General features: G+C 41.5%; 1 protein-coding gene across 1 annotated transcript in view; it reads right to left on the bottom strand.

The window, feature by feature from the left end:
- LOC133934111 (tenascin-like) overlaps window positions 1-17,838 on the bottom strand; it is a 36,299-nt gene extending 18,461 nt beyond the window's left edge. Inside the window, exons 1-6 of the mRNA XM_062381150.1 lie at window positions 17,710-17,838; window positions 5,805-6,381; window positions 4,223-5,443; window positions 2,415-2,678; window positions 2,210-2,325; window positions 1,576-1,729 (exon numbers count right to left, since the gene is read on the bottom strand). Coding sequence (XP_062237134.1) covers window positions 1,576-1,729; window positions 2,210-2,325; window positions 2,415-2,678; window positions 4,223-5,443; window positions 5,805-6,288 — 2,239 coding nt within the window. The 5' untranslated portion in view covers window positions 6,289-6,381; window positions 17,710-17,838. The remainder of the gene's footprint in view (window positions 1-1,575; window positions 1,730-2,209; window positions 2,326-2,414; window positions 2,679-4,222; window positions 5,444-5,804; window positions 6,382-17,709) is intronic.
- Between the last annotated feature and the right edge of the window lie 6,793 nt (window positions 17,839-24,631).

A 24,631-nucleotide genomic window follows, 5' to 3' on the forward strand; every position in this document is an offset into this window, starting at 1 on the left:
CTGTGGAGATAGCTCATAACTTGCCAACTGGGTTTAAAATCAATATCTCTTTTCACAATCCCGACTAAATCACAACAATGCAGTGAAATCTAATGAGCTAATCTCTCAGGTTTGACATGTCTGGCTGTTTACAGTACTCTGCTGGGAGCTGCAAGACGGATAGGCCAGGTGGAGAATTCAATGAACCTGCACAAGATGTGAAGGTGACAACCTGTTTTTGCATTTTGGTTGACAGATGCAAGTGACACTTTATCACACAAAAACCTCTATTTCTGGTAAATCCATTCTCAATCTACAGCTCTGGGTGTCGGAAAGTTTAGGTTTATTATCCTGCAAACCTGCTTTTTATACAAATTCAAGGTCAAAACTAATCCACAAGTGATAGATTTGGAGGGATTTATCTTTACGTCTGTGTACACAGGGACCATCGTGTATGTTATAAAGAGCAAAGAATTTATCCCGAATGTGATGGACCAGCAGTCATAGAAATACTGGACCGTTTATCCAAAGAGCTGCTTTCACATCTGTCCCACTGCCCACCAAGTGTTCAACGCATGACAGGGGTTAATAGTACAAATTTGACTTTTTAGTCCCAACAGTTATATTGACATGAGGGAGTGTTTCTGTATGCTGCTCCAATACTCTGAGCTCTTTGCTGCTTGTTAAGAAGTAACATTGACACCAGTGTTATGCTGAGTTATCACCAGCTGACAACAAAAGAGACTCTGTGATGTGGTCAAGTTTCATAACGGAGCTCTGAACGAGATGCCAAAAAATAGCCAAGTCTTCAATTGTCCACCCGTATTAGTCTGGAGAAGAGTTTCATCCATACAGTAGATACTTGAAAAGCTTCATATGCGGTATGTCATTATTACCTATGGATGTGTTTTCACCATTGTTGGTTAGCTTGATTCGGTGGTTATTGTTTTTAACAAGCAAAATGGCAGATGACACCGAACAGATTTAAATGAAACTGGGCAGAAGGATGGAACACAGGTCAAGAAACAACCCATTCAATGTTGGCATGGATCAGGAAAAAGGGGTGGATTCTATAATTTTCTATTACTCTCTTCAGAATTGTGAGATGTGTGTTTTTTTTATTTTTACCAATTTCCCAGAGAAAAGCTAATGGATAATGTTAAAAAGGTATATATAGGACTAATAATTATATGTTGTTTTGTACGGGCACTGTTGGGCCTAGGTTGGAGATATGTACTCTACTTCATTTCATTCTACTTCATTATGTACTTTGTTATATCAATACATCCCATTTTTTAACTCACACTTAAGTGCAAAACCTTTTTGTTATATTTTATTTGCTTTGTAAATTTAACATATACATTGAGCATTGAAATGAATGAGGTAACGTTCTTGACATTTGGACCCCAATATACATCAAAACAGGTAGATGAAAATCCACTTATTTTGGGGAAGTAAAGGAAATGCTTCAAAGGGTTAAGCCAGAGAACCCTTTCCAAACTAAGTAAATGTTCACCCTTCTTGAATAAAACCATCCCAGTAAGTCTGAAACAATAGATTGATAAGCCAGTTAGCAGCGTGAATGTGTACACTTACTTGTGACGACGTTCTTAGAGGAAGGAGGTCCACGCTTGTTGTTCTTCACCACCTCCAGTTTGACCTCGTACTCCTGGCCAGGGCCCAGGCCCGACTGCTCAAAGGTGGTCTCTGGACGGCCAAGGGAGTTAAGAATCTCACCATCCTCCTCTTTCTGCCAGCACCAAAACACACCAGTCATCAACCACTTCAAAGACTAGTCCTGGCATAATGTGAGGAATAGGGGGGTGGACATCCAAATCATACATAATGGCGCTCTGGGTGGCGTTTGGACTTAAGACTTGACAGGGTATTCACTTTAACAGAGCGTGGGTTTGAGCAGATTCCAGTAGCACTGTTTGAAGAGGTTTCTATGAGCACTCAAAAAGGAAAATAAAGCATTAAACAAAGTTACATTTTCTATGTGGCATGGGGTCACTGGAGCTGTCAGAACCAGCTGTCAGTCTTGGTTAATCCCTTTTCCACAGGATAATCACCTTGATCCTCATGTACGCACATTAGGGAAATACTGAATCTGAAGATGCAAGTCTGCAGTGGCCCATATATGTTTTTTTACCATAGGAAAAAATCTGGATAATGACAGAGTATGTTGGAATACAGAAGCTCCATTAACATGATGAATGTCAGGACTCACTGTGTTCCTGAAGATGATGTTCCATCCGTCAAAGGGAATGTCCAGTGGGTCCCACTGTACCTCAACTGACGACTCCCGAACTGACTTGAACTTGAGTCCTTCAGGCTCAGGCAGATCTGAGAGGAATAAGGCAAAACGATTATCCACAACTCATCTATATTAATACATGGAATTTTGTAAATCGCTACAGAGAGGAATCACATACGTGTGGCCACCCTTGCACTGACAGGAACACTCCTCTTGTTGCTAAGAACAGCAAAGACACTGATCAGGTACTCAATGCCAGGTTCGAGCTCCCGAATGGTGGCCAACTTCTGATCCCCAGGCACACGCATGTCTAGCTCCAGGCCTCCTGCTGCTGTGGGCGCGTAGGTGATCAGGTACTCGGTAACACGCATCTCATTTTCCCAGGATAGGTCCACTGTCTCAGGGGTGACCTCTATCACTTTAAGGTCCTTGGGTGGTGAGACTGTGGGGAAACACCATAAGTTAAGTTATATGTATTGAACATCTAAAAATGTCAGTAATTAAGTTTTTTTCGAAGTACTGTATTGTCAGAAATCTCGAAATAGGAAGATGAGCCCAACTCAAGTCAACTTTCGTTAATTCAGGCTGGGGATTCTTACAGAAATTTCACATAAACTCTTGAACCATGTTCACAGATACAAAGTTGAATGACATACAACAGATATCATACTGAACACTTGATCTACGAGCTGTAGCACAGTCTGAAATATTTGAACATTTATGACCGTTCTTCAGGTAGATTTTCCCCTCTTCCCTGAACAAGGTCAGTCTCCAATCAGCAGTTTGCAATAACACAGTATTTTCCATATGATTTGCTAGGAAGTAGCTGAGCAATCGAAAACCAAGTCGCTTCACTGCATATTAAGTTGTAGAGATCAAAACTCGTCGGACAATATTTGATATTCACATTAAATTCTACAATTTTCCAATCATATAGAGATATAGTGATGATAAAATGTTCTTACTATATATTTTTCAATTGGAAAAAATTATACATGAATTAAACTAACATTTTATATTATGTTACATGGAGTCAATTTCATTGCCTTTGATGTTAAAAAACCTAAGACGATAGGAATTCCTAAATATGCAAAGATCAAATATGGGAACTTCCCAGAGGAACTCTCAAAAATGTATTTGAATGTCATATCCCTCGTCATGTCTACACAGGGGTCATTTCAGGTGCTTTTTTCAGTGGACTCAATACTGTGCCTCAACGCATCCTGAGACACAAACAGGCTGTACACACAAAGTCCAGACACACCATTTAGGAAGTGCACAAGGGGGCTCAGCCACAGAGTATTGAAGCTGCTGCTGCTCTGCTAATGTGCTGCTCATGCTACACCTCCTGTGTGGACACATTGCTTGTATGTGTGTAACCTGGCATGTGCTTATAGCTGTGTTTAGGGTGTCTTTGTTGTTTGACTTAAAAGCTTTAATTATGGGTATTTCTATATAAACATTGGGTGAAATACTGTGTAATGTGAAAAGGATGATTCAGCAATTTCACTGACTGACTGTTTGGTTCACCTGAGCTGTAGGTTACTGTTTTCAGCTAAACCTACTTTACACTAAATGTCTGTACTAGATGGCAGACAGATGAAACCTAGCAACGAGCTCATGAACATAGTGGAGCAAATAGCAGCTAGGGCCACTGTGGTGGAGGCCAAAACCAACCTAAAAGGAGGGTGAATATTGAATTTTGATTCAAAAAGTCATAGACAAAAACATCAATAGTATGAATAAATCCACTTACACATTACACATACAAATATTTTTTTGCCGGATAATGACATATTGAGCATGTTATTCTTAGCTTGATGTACATCTCCTACCTAGAATGATTGCTACAGATTGAAAGCATGTATTGACTTGGAAAATCTGACTTTTGTGACACCTAATACCCATGAGTAATGTGTTATATGAATTCCGTTAAATCACTTATATGTACCTGTTGAAAATGTAGGTATTAATGGTCTGTCTTACCCTCAGAGCAGTCCTCTCCAATGAAGCCCTCATCACAGATACAGACTCCGTTCTCACAGCGTCCCTGGTTCTGACAGTCTCCGGTACAGGTCAGTGTGGAGCAGTCCAGTCCAGTGAAACCCTCGTAACACACACAGTTACCATCCACACAGTAACCTCTTTCAAGACAGTTCTTGGGACACGTCTTCTCACTGCAGTCCTCACCAGCAAAACCTTTATGACAAACGCATTGTCCGTTCACGCAGCGACCACGGTCCAGGCAGTCATTCGGGCAGGTCAGCTCACCGCAGTCTTTACCTTTGAAGCCAGCGAAGCATTGACACTTGCCGTCAATGCATTCTCCACGTCCCATGCAGTCTTTTGGACAGGTCTTGATACTGCAGTCCTCCCCAGTGTATCCCTTGTTACATATGCACTGTCCATCAATGCAACGACCCCGGTCTTGGCAATTGTTGCGGCACGACAGCTCGCTACAGTCCTCACCTTGGTATCCCAAGTCACATGCGCATTCTCCATTAATGCACTTTCCCCTGTTGCTACAGTTGTCAGGGCATGAAAGAATCGAGCAATCCTCACCCTCAAATCCTGGATCACAGATGCATTTCCCATTGAAACAATGGCCTCTCTCGTTGCAATTTGCGGGACAAGTGAGCTTTGAGCAGTCTTCTCCAATGTAGCCAGTCTGGCACACACACTCACCATTCACACAAGCGCCACGATTGTTACAGTTGCCTGGACATGTGAGATTGCCGCAGTCTTCCCCAGTGAAGCCCTGGTCACAGTAGCAGGTGCCGTTAATGCAGCGTCCGCGGTCATAGCAGTCATTTGGACAGATGAGTTCGGAGCAGTCGAAGCCCGTCCATGGCTCATCGCAAACACACTCATCCTCTACGCAGCGTCCACGGCCCAGACAGTTGTTAAGGCAGTTGGTCTGGGTGCAGTCCAAACCAAGGAAGCCCTCCTCACATAGGCAGGAGCCGTCAATACAGTGGCCGTAGTCACCGCAGTCCATTAGGCAGAGCTCAATAGCACAGTCATCCCCACCAAAGCCCTCAAAGCATTCACATTTTCCGTCCACACATCGTCCCTGGTCCTGGCAGTCATTGGGGCACTCAGGTTCAGTGCAGTTGTGACCCTTCCATCCGGGCTCACATGTGCAACTGCAAGTTTCAGTGCTCCAGTTCCCATGGCCATTACAGTAGGGTTTTGTGGATACTTCACCTTGGGTGAGGTAAAAAGAGGCAAGTGATTACAAAGTATTGTAATGTGATGAAAAAAACCATACTAGTATCACACAACCTCTGGCCTCAGCAATATCACAAAATACAGGGAGCAGTCCTTTCAATCAAACATGAAAATTAGATCATGAATTGGATCAAGTTTGAATGGCCAGAAACTGGCCATTCAAACTGCGTGAATTCATAATTTTGTTGAGATTTGGACCAACTTGGTCTACTCCGGCTGCACTTTGTGAGTTGGTCAGTAACTGATATGTCTAGCTTTACTTACAGGATCATTTTCACAAAAAGTAAAAAAAAAAATGTACAGTGCAGTGTAACAGTGCATACAGTAAAAGTTATACCTGTAACTTGAGCTCCACAGCATCCTGCCCCGCTGCTGCACTGCTCCCTCAGACTAGACAGCTCTGACTCAAGCATCTCCAGCCTGTTCAGGATATCCTTGATGTCTGGCAGCTGGTTGTTGCAACCGCATGCCTGCTTGGGGATATTAATGCGGTGGGTGAAAACAATCTGATTGTCGCCATCCACAGTATGCTCCATGTGCTCGCTGTTCTGCATGTCCATTGGGTTTGGCTTTTGTTTGAGCTCTGGGCCTACGGGTGAGTCAAGATCCACTGAGCAGAGGGACACGGAGGGGACGTTGATGTTGTAGACGTGGTTGAACACTACGGGCTGGTCAGGGTGGGGCAGAGTGAGGTTCTCCTCCGTTTTCTTGGGCATCAGAGTCTCTCGGCGATGGCGGATGACCTTCACCAGGCCGGCCGTGGAAAGCTGAATCAGCAGTGCCACAGTCATGCAGCCTAAAACGAAGCCTTTCATCCACATGATGACACCCTGGCTCCGTGTCTTCTGGTAAAGAAGCAGCTGGAGTGGAGAATAGTCTTTTCAGCTAGCAAATGGGTTTCCTGGTCTTGAGTCCTACAATAAGGAAGATTCATTTTTCACTTTTTGATTACTTTGTAGGAACATTTCACTGTCACATAGTTTTACCAGGAATTAACATAGAATCCTGTTGGATATTAATTTGTCAGGTTTGCCCTTTTGATTTGGGAGAGATAAAAACAACATATTCCATCACACGCACACACAAACATCCACAATAGGGATCATAGCTGGATTGAAATATTACAGTATCCTACTAGAAAGCAATTAACCTTTATCTGTTGCCCCTAACAAAAGACCACTTCCAATCCTGTTGGTGTCTTTGACCCATTTTAGCTCATCTGCTCCTAGTGGAGCAGGGTAGTGTATGACATTGGGGCATTTTTCTCACAATTCCTCTGAGTACCTAGAGCAGCAATTTCTGCCAGGACAGCATGTGACCTCGGAGCCTCCTTTTTCGAATCATGTTGAGACAGGCTGGCACCAACAACACCTGTATAGTGGAGAACTTCCTCTGTACACCACAGTCCAGACCACAGATGTAGCTGACAGACTAATGCCAGCCTACACCATCTGTGTTTGTACAGACCTGTTCGATGCACAAAGTTTCCTGCAACCTGGAAACTGGCAGGTCAGCACTGCTTTCCCATAAGCCACTGGGTTTTCTTTTAGTACTGTAACATGATTCTTATTGTGCTCACCTTCTGAGACATGATTTTTTTAAAAGGTCTGGTGGAAAAAAATGTGCTGAGGTGGTGGAATAGAAGCAAACCTTCAAACCAGATGTTTTACCTTGCTGTTTGATCTTAGTCTTGAATTAAATATACAAAGCTGGTTGAAGGTATAAAGTCTGAGACTTTTCCATCTAACATTAGGGGTATTTACGAATAAGAGGACTGATTCTTAAAGTTTGTTGTTCCTATAATAATCAGATTTCCATTTATTTCAATGCAGAAAGGTGGTGAAAGACATAAATGTCGTTGCCAGTCACTACTGGAACCAAAAGAGAGATTAAGAACATTTAGTCCATGCCTGTTTTTTTAAGTGTCTGTCTCAGGCTGAGTTTATATAATTGTACCTTTTACCCCTCCTTGTCAGAGATGCTGACAACGATCATTTCCTACCCCTCATAAAACCAGTGTGTAGCTTGGCAGCTCTAAAGGTTAATAGCAGCTCTTAGCAGCCCACATGAAAATGTCTGGATAAGCAGATATGAAAATGTATGACTGCTGGCAGGAACAGGGAGGAGGTATGTCAGTCAGCAGGTAATATTCCAGGAAGAGATGCTTGTTCACCTCAACCCAACCTGATGTGTGATTAAGCAGGCAGACAGATGAGCTTAGCTTTGAGGGATCGCATGGTTTCAACCCCCCTGCCCCCCCACCACCATCATCATCATCATCACCCCCCCCCCCCCCCCCCCCCCGATTTGACAAGAAGGGATGAGCGCCTCCATGATGGCTAGACTGTAAAAGTGCTAATGGTAGAGCTGATGATCTGGGCCCTCAGGGATCCGAAAGAGACCCCACCCCCCCCCCCCCACACTCAGCTGCTAACACTCTATGTCACACTGACACAGCCACAAGCACAAACACACACACACACCCCCACACACACGCACACATACAGGCACACACAGACACACCACTGTGACCAAGCATCACAAACCAGGGATTAAAACACAAAATAGGCAGAAAATTGCTTTGAGTTGCTGTTAAGGTTTTAGTTTTGGGCGAATGGTTGGCTTTCCCACTTTGAAGGGTGGCTGCTCTCAACATGGAACTCTGAGCGAGGCAACCCCGAGAGACCAAAGCAGGCTTTGTCTGAGAATCTGTGGCGCTGGCAAAACTCTGCTTCACTCACCGATAAACTAAGAAAAGAAACTTCCACAAAGTCTGAGAAATAATTTGATTTGGCCTTTTCACCCCAGAGCTGCCATCTACTAATCTTTAATGTGAAGTACAACAATCACAATAAGAGAAACTGAGTGTGACCCTGAGAAACACAGAGCTGATCCCTCTGTTTGACTTCTCTCATGCCCACCCTGTGGCCCTGGCATTATGCTAATGCAACTGGTTGTTGGCAACACAGACATGGGCTTGATACAGTCTGACTGCTGCTTCTTTGTAATCCCTCACTTAGTTTTGCTCTATAGTTAGCTTCTCAAACAGCAACAAAGCTTGTTGCCTGTCTTGCGTTCAAATGTGAGCAGAATTTTACCAGGGGAAAGCTGCTGGTGCAACTGATCCATATTAGCTTATTCCCAAGACATACAAGGGAGACACTAACCCTAACCCTAACCCTAACCCTAAGTTTTATACCTCACACAGTGAGAGCTGTAAATTCTTCAAAGATCCATTTGGGGTCCATTTTAAAACTGATTAGGCGTCTCCCTGTCAAAGGGGTTCAGATCATTCTACCATTTTATTGCTTTAGGATTTAAGTGGGGGAAGGGGTAACAAATCAGACAGCCGACCCTAGTAACTTTGACCCTTCCCCTGACATTGAACCCTTGACCCCAACCCTACCGAACCAATAAAATACAATGCACTACTGACTTTAAATTCACAAGATCATTAATCAGGCTTAAGATTCAACATATAAACAAGTCTGAAATATTTATTTTTATCATTCAAATTTAGCTTAATGTTGGAAATTATTGCTTACTGATCTGCTACATCCATGCTTAGGGATTTGGTTAAGTTAAGCCTTTAATAAAACTACTTGGTTATAGTAAAGACCTAAGTCATGTAAAAAAGAATCTCAAATGTTGTCGTCAGGATTCAGGATTACAACAGAAATCTCCAGTCTCCATTATCCCAATCCCTCTAACCTCCCAAATTTCTACAATTCAACTTTTGTGACTGAGCATCAAACCAAGCAAATGGTTTGAATCTCATGTAGGTATAAATTGCACCAAAATAACCTTTAAAAAACAACAACCACGTGAATGTAACAAAAAGACCCCCAACATGATTGTTTGAGTGGAGGCTGCAGAGGCATGTTCCAGTCAGGCCACATATAATTTACAAAGGAACATGTTAAGATGGGGTGTTTTAAAAGTGTAATGCTGTATTTTCTCTAGTCATGAAAGTGTCATTAACAAGAATTCAACATCAATAGTAATGCAAATGATGTGTGTAACATACAGCTATGAATGTGTGTCAGTGGTATACACAAATCTTAACAAAAGGTGAAACTCTTACATGTACAAAGTCCAAAAGAAACAGTGACATCCTGAGAGTCTTTATATAAGTCTTGGCTTTCAAACATCCCTGATATTCCCATTAGTGTAATGTAAAAAACATTGTCTCTCTTAACCAGTTCAAGTAGCAATAACTCCCACCATCCTATCAAGAATGTCAAGTTCTTTCCACATGTCCCTAGGTGTTGTGCTTATTGTTTCCCTGCCATTTTGTGTAAGTCTAAAAGCATAATCCTTGAGTAAATCAAGAGAATGTATTTATTTCACACAAAGGAGGACCAAGAGGATCAAGATCAGAGTAAAACCAGGACAGTCCAGTCAGCACAAATCCCCATAAGCTACTGGATACCTCCAGTCCAACATGGCATGCAAGGTTCTGTCACATTATAGTGGTCTATCACTTAGCAATGATCTTGTTTCCCGTTTGGACAGTCTGTGTTAAATTGAAATAAATAAAACCTGGATGGATGATTACTTCTCCAGTGTTATGTTTTCCTCCTACTGTCTCCCATATTTTGGACAGTTTTATTTTCAATTCAGTGGGAGATTGATGAGCCGACTTTCAGACTGGCGAGTATTGCATATATCTTATGCAGGAGTCAGAATCTCTTTCAAATTCAGCCAGGACCCCAATGCTGGCAATCTGAGCCATAACTGGGGTTCACCTAAATGCAGAGACGCTAGCATGCGGCAGGTCAAACAACAGAAAACCGTCACTCAGCAAGAGTTCAGTGGCATATATTTGTACAGATTTTATAAAATGAAGATGTCATTTTTGTGTAGAAACAAAAGGCCATTAAGTGTCATGAGGCAAGTGTCTCCAGCAAAGTGTTCATTTAAAAGTAGACCAACATGGAGAGGCAATCAGGGTGTCTTCTGAAATGGAAAGAAAGATTTGCGAACAGTCAGCAATGTGAACAGACACCGCAGCCTACGTCTGAAAACAAACAAACTGAATAATGAAGCAGTGTGCCCCACTTGGTGTGTAAAAGCTGTAAATATTCAATGACCACAACTACAACTTAAGTCCCAGGACTGTATGTTAAACAGGTCTGATAGGATTCAAAGTCTCCCTTTTCAATTCTGAAGAATTTATCAAGCTTCCCCAGTTTTGTAGGTCGCCCATGACAAAAACTCAGCTTGCCTTCTTTGGTACAGAATCTAAATCTGGGTCACTGCTATAAGGACTGAATGGAGGGTTATTGTCTGGGGCTCTTTTCACCTTGAGATACTGTCAAATTGTAACAGGGGGAATTTACCAGGAAATGAGCCTTAGTCACGGACACTGACTTCCACATCAAGAATCATGAAATAAGGTTATATTTCTACTTTAAAGAGTGATCTCATAACTCAGAGAGCCACATATCCACTGGTACTGCAATCTGTTGATAAAGTTTTATATTATTATCGACTTGCCTGCAAGGTGAAAGAAACCTCACACATACAGTGTGTCCTGAGCTAAAGCAGGTGAATATTGATTTGGATTGTGTATTCCCACCAAGGTCAAAGAGATAGCGAGTTGCTGAGGACAGCACTATGGCTGTGAGTTATAATCATCAAACACAGGAATGAATTTCCGGGAAAAGGCACAGCTTGAGTTTAGTGCTCGATGCATGATCAATGGTGCAGTTGTTGCCGCTTCTGAGAAAAGGGTTTTCAAATTTTATCACCTCATTCTGCTGAAGACACACGCCATTTTTCTCTTTCTGCTTTTTATGACCAATGTGGCTGTCGCTGTAGAGCTGAAGTACACAAAACAGAGCCAGCATCATATAGAAGCAAAACTGCTCTCTTTGGTTGCTGAAGAGTTGCAGTTTTTGAAATCTAGACTGAATAGTCATTAGTTGCGACTCATTTCATTAGGGAGCAGGGGTGAGCAGGGAGGACAAGGCTGAGTTCAAGATGTGGTTCAATTACAGCGTGGCAGAAATGTGGTGACGCCATGGTATTAGGACACGGCTAATTGGAAGACAGGCCTCCTCTTGGCCTCCTCCTCAGGAAATTTGCTGTTGTGCCATGTTTGACTGATGCATATTTCACAGGCAGGTTGGGTTCAGCAGTCCAGTGCACACTGACATGAATGGTCAAAACTAAGTCTGAAATTGGTCATTTCTGTCATTTTTCGGTAATGGAACCAACTTCTCAAGTTAAAAATTACAAATGATACTTTAGGTATAATATGGTGGTAGAGATTAATTGTTGAAAATCTCCATCTCATCACATTTGTTTGTCTCTGGTTGTGTCCTATAACTTTGCTGTTTCGGTTCATCGCACTGTTGTCATGGCATCACTTCCAGCAGCAGGCAGCTTTCTGCTGTCTGTTGCTCGTGTAAATAGGCACCTATTTGCAAACATGTTTCAAGTTAAACTCATTAGTCAGTGAGTGGATTCATAGATAATACAAAAAAATGTATCTGCAGCAGTTTATAACAAATATGTAAATGTGAATCTAAGCATTTTAAGTTTATTTTCTGCTTTGTTAGACAACAACTTTATTCAAATTTCAAGTAAGTAATCAATATATTAATGCTAGTAAAAATCATAACCACACATCAACCCAACCCCTTTCAACCCGTTGTGTGAGCCAATTGCTAGACAGCTCCCCAGTGGCCAAAATCTATTATTGGTGTTGTAAGGAATTATTTTATTAATTAATTACTTCTGAAATCAGAAATATTTTTGAATCCTTGTTAATACATCATCAGATTATTTTCACCTATTTCAAGAAAGCGACTTGGGAAGTGGAGTCTGCAGTGACGAGTTTTAAAATGGCTTTTCATATTTTACTCAAAATTGAACCACTTAGAAATTCTTAATAGAATTGGGATTATTTTAGCAAATGTCCTGATGACAGTTTGAGATAGGCAGGTTGATTAGTTTTAACTAGGTAATAACACAAAATGAGAAATGTACAGTTATTATACCTTGATAAATGTTGCTCTCAATTCCATTGCCCTGACAATTATAACCTCTATTCCGACTCGCACTCGACAAATCTGATAAAATGTCATAACTAGAAATCAAGAAAGCACATCAATATTTTTACTGCAACTCCCTGTACTATCATTATTTCCCATATAGTTAGAGAAATGAAATAGGGAATACACTGGTTTTCAGGGCAGAGAAAGAAGACTGGTTTCATCAAACCGGAGCTACACACATTGGCTCTCAGCTGTGACCCCACTGGATCCGATGAGACAGATTACGGGGGAATGGTGGGGGTAAGTGTGTTCATGGCTGATAAGGCGGACGGGGAGGCTGGATCTGAGATACTGGCAGAAACACTCTATCTGGGTACTCAGAGAGAGTACTCTGCCAAGGCTGAGTCCTATCACGCTCACGAGTCCTATCACGCTCACAGAACCGCCAGAGAGATTTGGAGCAAGAGTTGACATGTCTGACTGATACTGCACCAAAGAACTCGGTTTCTTCAACCAAAACCAATTTCCGACTTTGACACTCAGATATGGAGGAGATGAATGTTGAGTCAACGACAGTGCTCATTGGGTCAGTTACACAGCAGACAGTCAAATCTCAATCTAGTTTTTTGTGACTTGTCTCGTGCCTCGATGCGAGGCCCATCAATATTCTTTATGGCGCTCCCCCTGCAGTGCCTCCCTCCTTCGCTGCTGTTCTCACTGGGTCCAGATGGAGGGGTTAGATGCTTGTCATTGTTCATGAGGTTTTTAACATGCTGGGTACCGGTGGCCTACTGTTTATTAGCCTAACCCCTGTGTGGTGTAGAGGCTTGGCAGCCTTTACTACCCGTCCACCTGCTGATTTTTCCAGACAGTTGTGAGTTCATAGGCCTCTGTTCCGCCTACTTCCTCTCCTATGCATTTACACTGCACTGCATAACTAGAAAAATCTGATTGGCCCTGGCCACTGCCCGTGTCGTTAAATTACACAGAGGTATTGATGTCAGCTTCTGGGACGTGTCTTAACTTACCATGTAACTAACACCTTCCCGCTCAGGTAATGAGCTGCAAGGTGATAGCACAGTCTCCTCACAATCTCAACAGAGTGTTGGCTGGCTTATTTTGCATGGTTGTCACTTCTTGTGAGCTTTTGAACCTGAACCTCACCAACAGCATACTTAACATGAGGAGTGGGCAAATGTAACAGACCGAATGAGTCAACTGAAAGTCACCACTAAGAAACATATTTAGTGACGCAGAGTTGCCTGGAATCTTATATTTATGTACCAGGTAGGATATTTTTTTAACTAGAGGATAGTAAATCCAGCCTTCCTATGTGGCATGTTTGAGTTGTTGAAGGACTAGAAAAGTGAATTAAGACATTGAAGGAAGAATGCTGAGTAAACATGTTCAGGAGCTCTTAAGTTTCAAATGCTGCATATTTACGCACTTTGCACTTGAGCTTTATTGGTTATTTCCATTCAAACAGGATGGAAAGGATTTTTTTTTTCTCTCTACTAGAAATGGAAGCATGCATGTTGGCTGTGATACTCAGACATCTGTTTGCCCTTGTCTGTGATGAAAGCCTGAAGCGTGTTCCGTGTCCAAATTGGGAGTGCCTTCCATTCAGACACTTGTATGAGCCTAATGACCCGAATCCCCAGGGTCGTCTCTTCATTGGCTTCCCCCAGTTTTTACCATTTTTCCCAATTTAAATTTTCTCAAAAAGGGCCCCCCATCATGGTCCAAGAACATTATAGCTTATGCATTCCAATATGCGAAGTTACTGGTGGAGGTAAAGTATTCAAATGAAGTACCTACCACATGCGTTCATCTATTGGCTGCCCCAATGGAGAGCAGGGCAAAACAAAGGCATCCCGGATCCCACAGCTTCAAGACTTCCACTTGTTTCCCGTCACACATTAACATCGGAGGAGCATTAAAAACCATCTGGGATGCTTAAAAGACTGGATTTGTTTGAGGGAGGTCTTTGTTCTGTGGCGAAGTCTAATAAAACTGGGGCAGACTGAGACACGGGAAAGACTGTGGTGACTTTTGTGGGGAAAATACGCTCACTTGTAAAGTATTAGTCATTTAATCATTTATTTTAACTCTAAATTAGTGGATAAATGAAAGCATACTGCCCTGTGATGCCAACTGTCAAGTTCAGTCAATAATCTTGGATTTAGACACAAAAGGATTAGTCTTCCGTAATTGGATGTTGTGAATTTAAAGGCTAGATCCTGGAAAAAAATCTAAACCTTCTCTTGTAAAATTAGCCATTTTCCAAATATGGTAAAATTCCTTCTGAAAAGGATTGCAGATATTCTCACACATCTGTGAGGGTGGACTATTTCTCAATACATCAATTGTACAAAGCATGATTAATATGTGGAGAGTGTTAAAATGTTGAGAATGAACACAAAGAAAACCTACTCCTGAGGCCGATGGGAATGTCATCCTCTGAGAGTCAATCATTTTTGTATAAATATCATTTGTACAAAACTATTTTGTATAAAAATATACTAAAACTTCAAGTGCCACAGTCATCTCTGAACAATATATCCTCAGTTTCACTGTACTGTATGTGTCATTGGTTTTACTACACGTACTGAGAACCATCTGGATCACAGGTGGTCATGTCGTTCGAAAAACACAGTCCAGTTGACATTTTTCTGAAAGCTGTACCCATACATTATGTCAACAATTTCAGTGAACACTACATCATCTTGAGCCAATATGACATTTCACCAGAAACCAGTGTCAATGCTGAAGAAGAAGGACAAAAGGAAGAAGAGGGATTGGTGTTTGGATCAGCCTGAATTACAGTTGACATTAGTTTAGCTTAACCAATACATCTCTGCATCTCCCCTGAGTCTTGCCCAGCTTGGGTCATCATGAATACGCACAATTATTGTTTGCTTTCAATCACCAGTGGAGGAGCTAAGTGGGGTTAAAGACAGTCACCCTCTCAGCGAGCTTTGTAGGGCCCAGAGTCTTGGGAGCTCACAGCTGTCCAAACAAAGGCACGTTTCCCACTCATCGTTATGCCGAGTGTCACTATCAGTGGCTAGTCATATGCGCAGCCAAAGTATCATGAAACATTAATGCACCAAGCCTGCACTGCTGCCTAGGGTCGGGTAGCGCGCCTATGAGGAGGCAGTCCTGTGAGCACAAACCCATGCTTGACATATGTGTAAAACACAAAATTTTTAAAATAATAAAACAAAAGATATTTCAGATGCCTGCAGTGCATGTGAAGCTGCAGCCAGACTACTTCATTGTGTCTGCAACTCCTCAACATACACGAATACCACCCAGCACACGATGCCCTGGTATCCTGCGGGTCTCCTCTGTCACAGCCCACCTCACATCTCCATACACCCCCCCCCCCTCTCCTCTCTACCTCCGTCCAAACCTTCTCACGCTGCGATGTACACGAGGACACAAATTGAATCAATCACTTTCAGGTCGATACTGTGTAAATCCATGACACGTGCCATAAATTCTGATTAACCCAGTCTTTAAGTTCTGCTGACCCATATTTAATAATTTCATAAGCTTCCAGCTGAGATTTTTGGACTCCAAATCTAAAAGCAGTTCTGTTCACCCTGAGGGTAGGATTGGAGGCAGAGATCTTCAAAGCAAGACTCATTTTGAAAGCAGAAATAGCAGACTTTTTCTCTTAAAAGTTGAAATGAGCAGTGACAACAATATAAAGACCACAAATTCATGCTTCAGCCTTGTCTGGTCCGGTATTGCCTTTAGCTTAATGTGGTTCGAAGTCTGCCTTCTGTTATGTTTCATAAATATCTTCATGTGTATGTGATATAACTAACTAGTTGACTAACTCAGTCATGTCTATTATGAGTCTTCACTACTTGTGTTACTGTTACACCATATGTGACATGTATCCTGTCATTGATGCTTGTGACCACAGAGGCCACTGTTTACTCTGGTTTTCTATACCTAAAATAAATTTGAAGCAATAATCTGAAAAAAAATATGGATAGTGAAAATGTAAGCAAGTGGCAGCAATCAAGAATAGGCTGTCAAAACCCTGTGTCAGTGAATTCACTTACTAATCCATCAAACATCATCTCTGTCAAATTGTCTGATATCTTTCAGTGTATCTGTCTGTCTCCCCATGAGACACAGCTGACAAACAAATGAAGCTGACATGCAGATAAGAGACTGGGAAGCACATGGTGAGCGCTTATCTGTGTGTGTGTGTGTGTGTGTGTGTGTGTGTGTGTGTGTGTTTGGGTGTGGGTGTGAGCGCACGTAACACGTGCCGGTGAGGCTGCCAGTTTACAGCAACATATATGCTGGAGATCTGGGAGAGGAACCAACCAGCGGCATCTAATACCGAGCAGCTGTCTGTCTCCCGGGTTACACAAGCCTACTGTCTGTCTGCTGGCAACCATAAAGTGTACAGCTGGACCTATACAGACAAGCAGCCCACACATACAGACACACACACACACACACACACATTAACACTAACTCTCCACTGCAAACCCATCAGCTCAGCATCAGCCCTAATGCAAGCAGAATAATTCAGTAGATCATCACAGACTTCCATCTCTGAAGACATTAGTCTTTTTTTAACTGCCCTGGTAATAAATGGAAAATAGGCGGCAAGAGGAAAACTTTGACAGTAAAACATAATTGGTACCCAGGTGCATGTAGTAAAGAGCCAAATTAAGCCAGTCTCTGAAGTCCTCTCTTGTAAAACATGAGGATGAATTACAGAAGCTGCTTTTATTTGCTAAGCACCCATACTCTTCATTGGAGTGGGAATATAGCATCTAAGGTCACAATCAATACAGTCAATTAATTGACAGTTCACTAATTAATAATGTGTTAATTATCAAGCAAATTGTCACATTTTGATTGTGCTTATATTCAGATAGTGATATTGATACAAAATTATACATTTGAAAGATATAACCCTTAAACGGTTGATCTACAAAAGACACATTGATAATGGAAATAGCAATTAATTGCATCCCTACATCAAATTTTACAAAAACTACGAAAAAATGTAATCTGAAAGTTTTAACATTAACTTATATGAAAGTGAGAAAAAAAGCGAAGAGAATGTGGTTGAAGTTAAACATTTATCAAGCTGTGCAATTCAGTTTTCTCATTCATCTTAATAAGGTAAGGCGCTCAGCCATTTCACCCTGCTCACCATTCAAACACAGTCATTCCACGCAGGTAAAGAAGGTGACTTACCTCACACACAATGCTCACAGCCTCTCATCTGATTGGAAAATCTAAGAAGTAGTAGAGTCTTATCAGGCAGCCCTGGCAAATGTTCTCACCAGTCTGTATCTCTCAGAGTGCTGACAGCTCTGTCATCTTCCCTCTTCCCTCTGTTCTCGTAGAGTGTTTACTCGAGTCTACCTAGAGAGCCGGCTGATGTGCAGCCAGTGAGGAGAGAGAAAGAGGGTGAGGGTGAGAGAGAAAGATAAAGAGACGTAGAGCGACAGGGAGAGAGAGAGAGAGAGGGAGTGAAAGAGAGAACTCCCTTTCTCTTAAACAGTAGACCCTATGCGGTCAGACTCCACTCCCACCTACTGCTCTCTTAAATGCCCCCCACCCATTCACCCTTTCCACAGCATTGTGACTGAAAGCGAAGGAGCTGAAGAAACAGGACGCCTCAAGGCTGAAACGAGGGAGAGTGACTGAGAGAAAGACATGGGGTGGGGGGTTGGGGTTGGACCATTTGCTGCAAATTGCAGTAGCCAAGCCAATGGAAAGCAAGATGGATAGATAGTAGTTAGTGACCAAGATATTACCAAGGCCTACATTATCATATCATACGAACAAATTAAAATCCGTGAGACAGATCCCAAAAAGTGTATATAAACATTAAAATGTTGACTTGTCCGTTTATTCTATGGTGGTTAGGGTTTTTATAAAAAGTCACATGTGTCACAGCGAAACCAGTATAATTAGTTCATTAATTCTTAGCGTTTGTTAACATAGTGGCAACAGTGGAGCTAGTTGAATTACTCCAATTAACAATTAACGTTCTCGCTCTACTCAGTCATAGCTGTCAAACATGCTAGTTAGCTTGAGTGTGAACTGAATAGTAAGGTCACAGTTTATTCAAACCATAGACTGTAAATTAAGATGGATGACACATCTGCACTTCTTTCCACTATTGAGAGATGAGGATGAAATATACTTGATAAGAGCGCTGCGTTCTGGAGTTTCAGGAGCCAAAATCTGGGGGAGGAGCCAATAAAGTAAGGTCCTGTCGATGTCAGTGTTTGACCAATCACCAGTTCGTCACAGCAGGCAATCTTTGAGAAAAATGTATGGGATGTTTAGTTTCCCATATGTCCAATCCATTAATATGGAGGAGGCCATATTTATGACCTAAAAGACAGCCAGCATATCGTCCCTACTTATATACAGTCCATGATTCATACAATCTAAATCTACATCACTATTGTCTAGAGCACTTGAATGGATTGTGCAATATACCATTAAGTAGCTCGCTTGATGATAGATGGTTTGCAATTACTCGGCTTTTGAGAAATTGACGATAAATATTTTTGCACCCTGACTGTGTTAATTAAGTTACTGTATCATTCCACTGAAACAAGTTGATTTTGAACTTTTACAGTTTAAAGTTCTCTTGGATTTTCGCCATAGAATTGGAATATACCCGGATTTCATAGCAATAAACATACTTTGGAATCCCAACATGAGAAATGGATTATGCATAGGTCAATAGTATCTGAGTTGACCTCAATCAATCAATCAAATTGTATTTGTATAGCCCATTCCCAAATCACAATTTGCCTCAGGGCTTAACAAGTTGTGTGCTACCTCTGCCTCTTGTTGAGGGTAACCTCTATAATACAGGTACAACTTGGAGCAGCAGAGGGTAATTCAAACTTGTCATAGCAGGAAGACTCACCACAGCCTAAAGCTGGACATACACTATTATATTTGTACCTGACCACAGACGATTTCCTCGTTGTGTCATCTGGAATTCAACAATTATAATTCTAAATTTTTTACAGAGTCTGCCCAGCTTAATAGGATTCATCAGGTCGTGTTCTTTTAATGTCTATTCCTGATGGCTGAAGATTTAGATTGATTGAGTCAAAAACTGTTGCCTTGACTTGCCTAATTCTGTAGGTGATTGGGAACGTGGGGCCAAGAGACAACATCAATCCTCTTTAGCGTTACCATGTTTACAATTGTTGCCAAATAGACGCCATGTCACAGAACTGTCACAGAAGTTGCTTGTTCAGAGAAAGCTAAAAAAGGTGTTGTTTTCAAGAGATACGACCCAACACTGTTGTCCAACACTGTCATCCCTGATGCCCTTCTCCGCTAGTCATGCCACAATCGTTTCGATAATTGGATGCCAACATTAAGAAAATGGACAACAACAACTATTCATGTGTTCAGAATTAACTGTCGTGAACTGCAGAGCATTGAATACATGCAGTGAATCGTTTGTGTGTGGATATGGAACTGGGTATTCTGCATTTAATCACAGTGAAAACTAATCTACAGAAAAGCAGTTAGTGAATGCAAGATCATAGAATGGTGATAGCTGACAAAATCATTGTACCAATGCTGTCAATATGGAAAATCCTAAGAATTAGGAGATTAGTATTTTTGAGTTTATCCTGCTGTCAAGAACTTGCAAACTTGTTTGGTTGTCAGTGACCCTATTGTCATAGTGGGAATGAGAGAAATACATTTAGATGATATGTAAATCAATGTACTGACTGAATTCATAGTCATTGAATCAACCATTCAACTGCTCCGACGGGGACCACCAAGTGGAAACCTGACATACTGTATCAAACAGTTGTGTCAGGGAACCATCTCTAGATTAAAGTTTGCTGGGGATACCAAATGTACACTTGATGTCAATTACCAGCCGTTCTGCGGTCAAGAATTTGATGTTAACAGGCAGAACCTCCTCAAATAAGCACAGGAACAAAATGCTTAGGAGGATCTGCTCCACACAGCACCCATCCAGCCCTCAGTCTGAGGAAAAAAACACAAGCTTCAAAGGGCAGAGAAATGTGCATCAAAAGATCCACCATGAGAGCCTGTGTGGAGGATGGCGTGACACTTATTAATTCAGAATATGACCCCTTCGACTGATCAAACAGGGCTTTGCAGGTAGTAATGGTGCTGGAGAACAATAAAGGTCTTATGTGAAAAATATTAAGGTTTTCTCCTTTGCTTAATGAATCATAAACAAGCTTCTCAGTAAACGTCCAGAGCAAACTTCGAAATAATGATGCAAAGCCATTTTAATGCCATAGGAATATAAAACACTCTTCAGGGACATACATGTATGTTTTATCCAGTCTCAAATCCCCCACATGTTGATAAAGATGGTGGTATGTGAGCGAATATCCATACCGAACACCAGTGGGGTGTGTGTGCTGAGTGTTTCGTCTAGGCTGAGTGGAGCTTTTCTCAGCAAGGGAAATGATCCTCATCTTGTTGCTGAGAGCTGGTAGCCAGTCAGGCAGAAAAGATCCTCTCTAATCCTATATACAGCTAAATGGCACATATGTAGCACGGCTATCGGGTGATAAAAAGCTAATTCAATGACTTGAGGGGCCCTAAATTCATTTTCATCCCCGCTCCCTGGGGAGAGGGAGGGAATCTATACAGTCCAGGGGAAACAATCTTTTTTTAATGACTTCTGGCTGTAATGATATCATTTAGATGAGATGATGGGTTGAAAGCTGTACTATGTATAGCACCTGTTTTAAATGACTGTAAATGTAGATTCCCCGCATCTCTCCATCTGTTCCTTTTCTCACCTTGCTGTCACACTCTCTCTCTCTTCCTCTCTCTTCCTTCACAGCCTCCCCAGGCTTTGCAGGGAATTGCTGTGGGAGCTCTCCACCTTCTCGTATGCGAAGGCGTACCTGTTCACTGACTTTCAGAGCAAGTGAACTGAGCGGTCTTGATTTCCCAGATGACACCCCGTATGTGCATCCTCGCCTGTCATCCAATTTCTGCCACTCTGGAACCAGACGTCTGCTTGAAGGAGTCTCTTTTATTTCCATTAGAGCATAACAATGTTCAGTTTTATTTGCTGTCATTTAACATATACTGGGATGAAAAAAATGTGACTTTATCATACATGAGTGAAGCCCAGCACTGAATTTTACAGCCACAAGGTTGAGGAGAATCACAGGCTGCAAGAGGACTGGATGTTTTCAAAAACAGGTTTCCACCAAACAACCTGTTTAAACTCAAATTTATGAGCTGTTATGTGCAACGTAAATTAATTAATAATGAAACAATGCACATTAACTTGATTTTGTAGAGACCCACTGCTGGAAACTTAGGCAGCAAGAGGAAGAGTGAGGGAAAGGTTGCTCAAAGCTAATAAGGTCTTCTGGCCACTGTATAATTGATGGCATCTAACTTGAAGGAAAGAGAAGGGACTCTGTGGGAAATGACACACGTTCTGTCAATGACAGTGAGACCTAATTATACTATGGAGCCCCTGCAGCCATGGAAGATGTCAAAGAGGGCAGCAATAAGGCAGACGATGGAGAAGACACACCACCTGCCATGGGTGTGTGAGGTTGCAGGTGACCTGGAAAGACCTGTTTACCTCATTAAAAATTAATCACAAGGTAATAAGGGCCCATCGCTCCCATTTCTCCCCTCCCGCCCAATGTCTGTCCTTCATCCATTATGCAGCACCAAGGTGGGACAGTGTGGGTTAAGTCCTCAGGGAAGGTCACTTGGACAGAGACTCAGTCTACCTTGTCTTCCCGGAGCTTTTGAAGCCCCTGCCTCAGTAATGCAATAATGAGACAATAACACAGTGAAGGGAGGAATAATACTGGTGATCAGCACTGAGGTAGGCAGTCCAAGAAGAAGCAACCATCAGCGATAAGCCTGGAGCCACACTAAGTTAAACAAGGGAGAAGCAGCCTATTAGCAGTGATTCATAATTCATAACTCAGGGAATAGATGGGCCCCAAGACAGCTTTCATGAGATATGGAGACAAAGAGAGACCAAGTGGTTATGCTTCCACTGATTATACTGTTATTATTTGCATCAAATTTGTAAAAAGAAAAATCTCAAATACATGAGGGATTGTAGTCTAGACATCAGATCGCCTGGTAGAATGCTGGAGAATCAGGCAACTTTCAAGTGACCTGGATTCAAAGAAATAGTTCAACATTTGAAATGCAAGTATTTGCTTTACTTCTAAGAGTGAGATGAAGGAGATAAAACATCTGTCTTCAGTATAGCTTTGATGAACCCACAGAACACTACCTGCCCAGCAGCAGAAAATGCTAACGACGAGTAAGCAGGAACAGATATCTCCCTCAGGAGTTGGTTTATCTAAGATGGGCTAAAAGAGAGCAACAGACATATTGTGAGAAACACAAGGTCTAATATTTTCATTGGGTGACAGTGTGTCAATTATGTACTAACTCCAGTATGTAGGATACATGTTGCACAAAATCACAAAATCAAGTTTTAAGTTTTAACAAAAGAATAAGTGGGACAACGTAATCTGCAAGACCTTTACAATATAAACAAACCCCAACATTTTTCAACGCTGGTATATACGTGACCCATTTTAACCACTGAACATCACCAACCTTCTATAAATAAACATTTTGAGCAATTTCGACACAGAAAACTCAATATTTGAGGTTGATTAAGAATTATACCTAAGCACTTAACTAATCTTCTACTGGTGATAGAAAAAAAAGACTTTAAGGAAACAAAAATAATCTGATCCAAACAACACCATCTACTCGATTTGAAAAAGTTTGTTCTGTTTGGAAAGTGGAATTGACAGTTAGCAAAACCAAGGTAAAGTGGCTATCCTGTCCATCTTAAATTCAGAAAGCAAACAGAGGAATGTGTCTAGTAGGAACCGGGGACCCCCCTGGGTGAGCTGACCTCTTGATCTGACCTCACAGAGCAGCGGCAGGGAGAAGCAATGCCACACAAACCCACTGGGACACCCAAGGGAGCCCAGGGAACACGAATCTCACCTTTCAACTCCTCTATCCTCTTGCAGGGTTACACAAGGCCAAGCCAGGATAAATCTAAAATGAAGGTGGAATGTGTGGAAGATGGTAAAGTGTACTGCACCTACAGTGTCACACATTCACTTCTAGTCAAGTTAAATATCGTATCTCATGCATCTGCTTTCCTAGTGTTACAGTGAAACAAAAACCAGAAGCTCACTGAAAGATCCAATATATTTTATTACATTTTAACAATAAATTTAAGAGACCATAAAAAGCAATATACTGACACCACTACTTAAGTGAGTGGAGCATATAAGTCAAAGCACTATTAACTAACGAAGAGAAAAACTGGGACACTTGAAACTAATACATCACTAGCAATAAAAAAAATTGCTATTTCAACAAAAAGCAAATAAGGTTCTCAAGTCATTGTACATTGGCCCAATGATTGAGCTTGTAAAGTAATGCCAACAAAAATGTCCACATGAATTCCTCATGCATATTCATTTCACATGTTTAAAAAGGTTCATTTACAACTAAAAGCTTCATGACTATTCTTATATATCTTTGTACAAGATCAAAATCGTCTTGCCCCTGGTCCAAGGTGAATAAGGATAGATGGTTTTATAACTGGATGAATTTGTGATTTGATGCTATATAAATAAATCTGGCTTGACTTGGACCTCAGTGGAAATTATGCTCTCACAACTACACGTTTAAATCTTGAATCACTTAACTGAGTAGATGGAAATGTCCACAAATGTTAGAGATGATGTGTCTTTGTTGTATACCATATTCATTTCATGTCATATTTACTGTAAAAGCTGTCAACTCAGGTGGAAAATCTCCATCTCTAACTGGCATTTGTGAGACAGGTTTGAGGATTTGAAATATATTTCTTTTGGCTCCATATTTCTAACTTGACATCATCAAAGTTGAACATCAGCACAAGTAGAGAGCTGCAGGCTTCCATCCATGCGAACAGTTTTTAATTAAGAAATGTATAAGTGAAGAGTGGGACGAGCCATTGCTTGTGTGATGGGAGAGTTTGCTTCACCAGTTTTTGATTATTTCCCTTTTATCAAGTTTGTAATTTCCTGTGGCCGGAAATGTTTGACTATTGGGAATTAATCTCACACAATAC

The sequence above is a fragment of the Platichthys flesus genome, chromosome 3 (genome assembly GCF_949316205.1).
Source record: "Platichthys flesus chromosome 3, fPlaFle2.1, whole genome shotgun sequence".
In the NCBI taxonomy this organism is placed as follows: Eukaryota; Metazoa; Chordata; class Actinopteri; order Pleuronectiformes; family Pleuronectidae; genus Platichthys; species Platichthys flesus.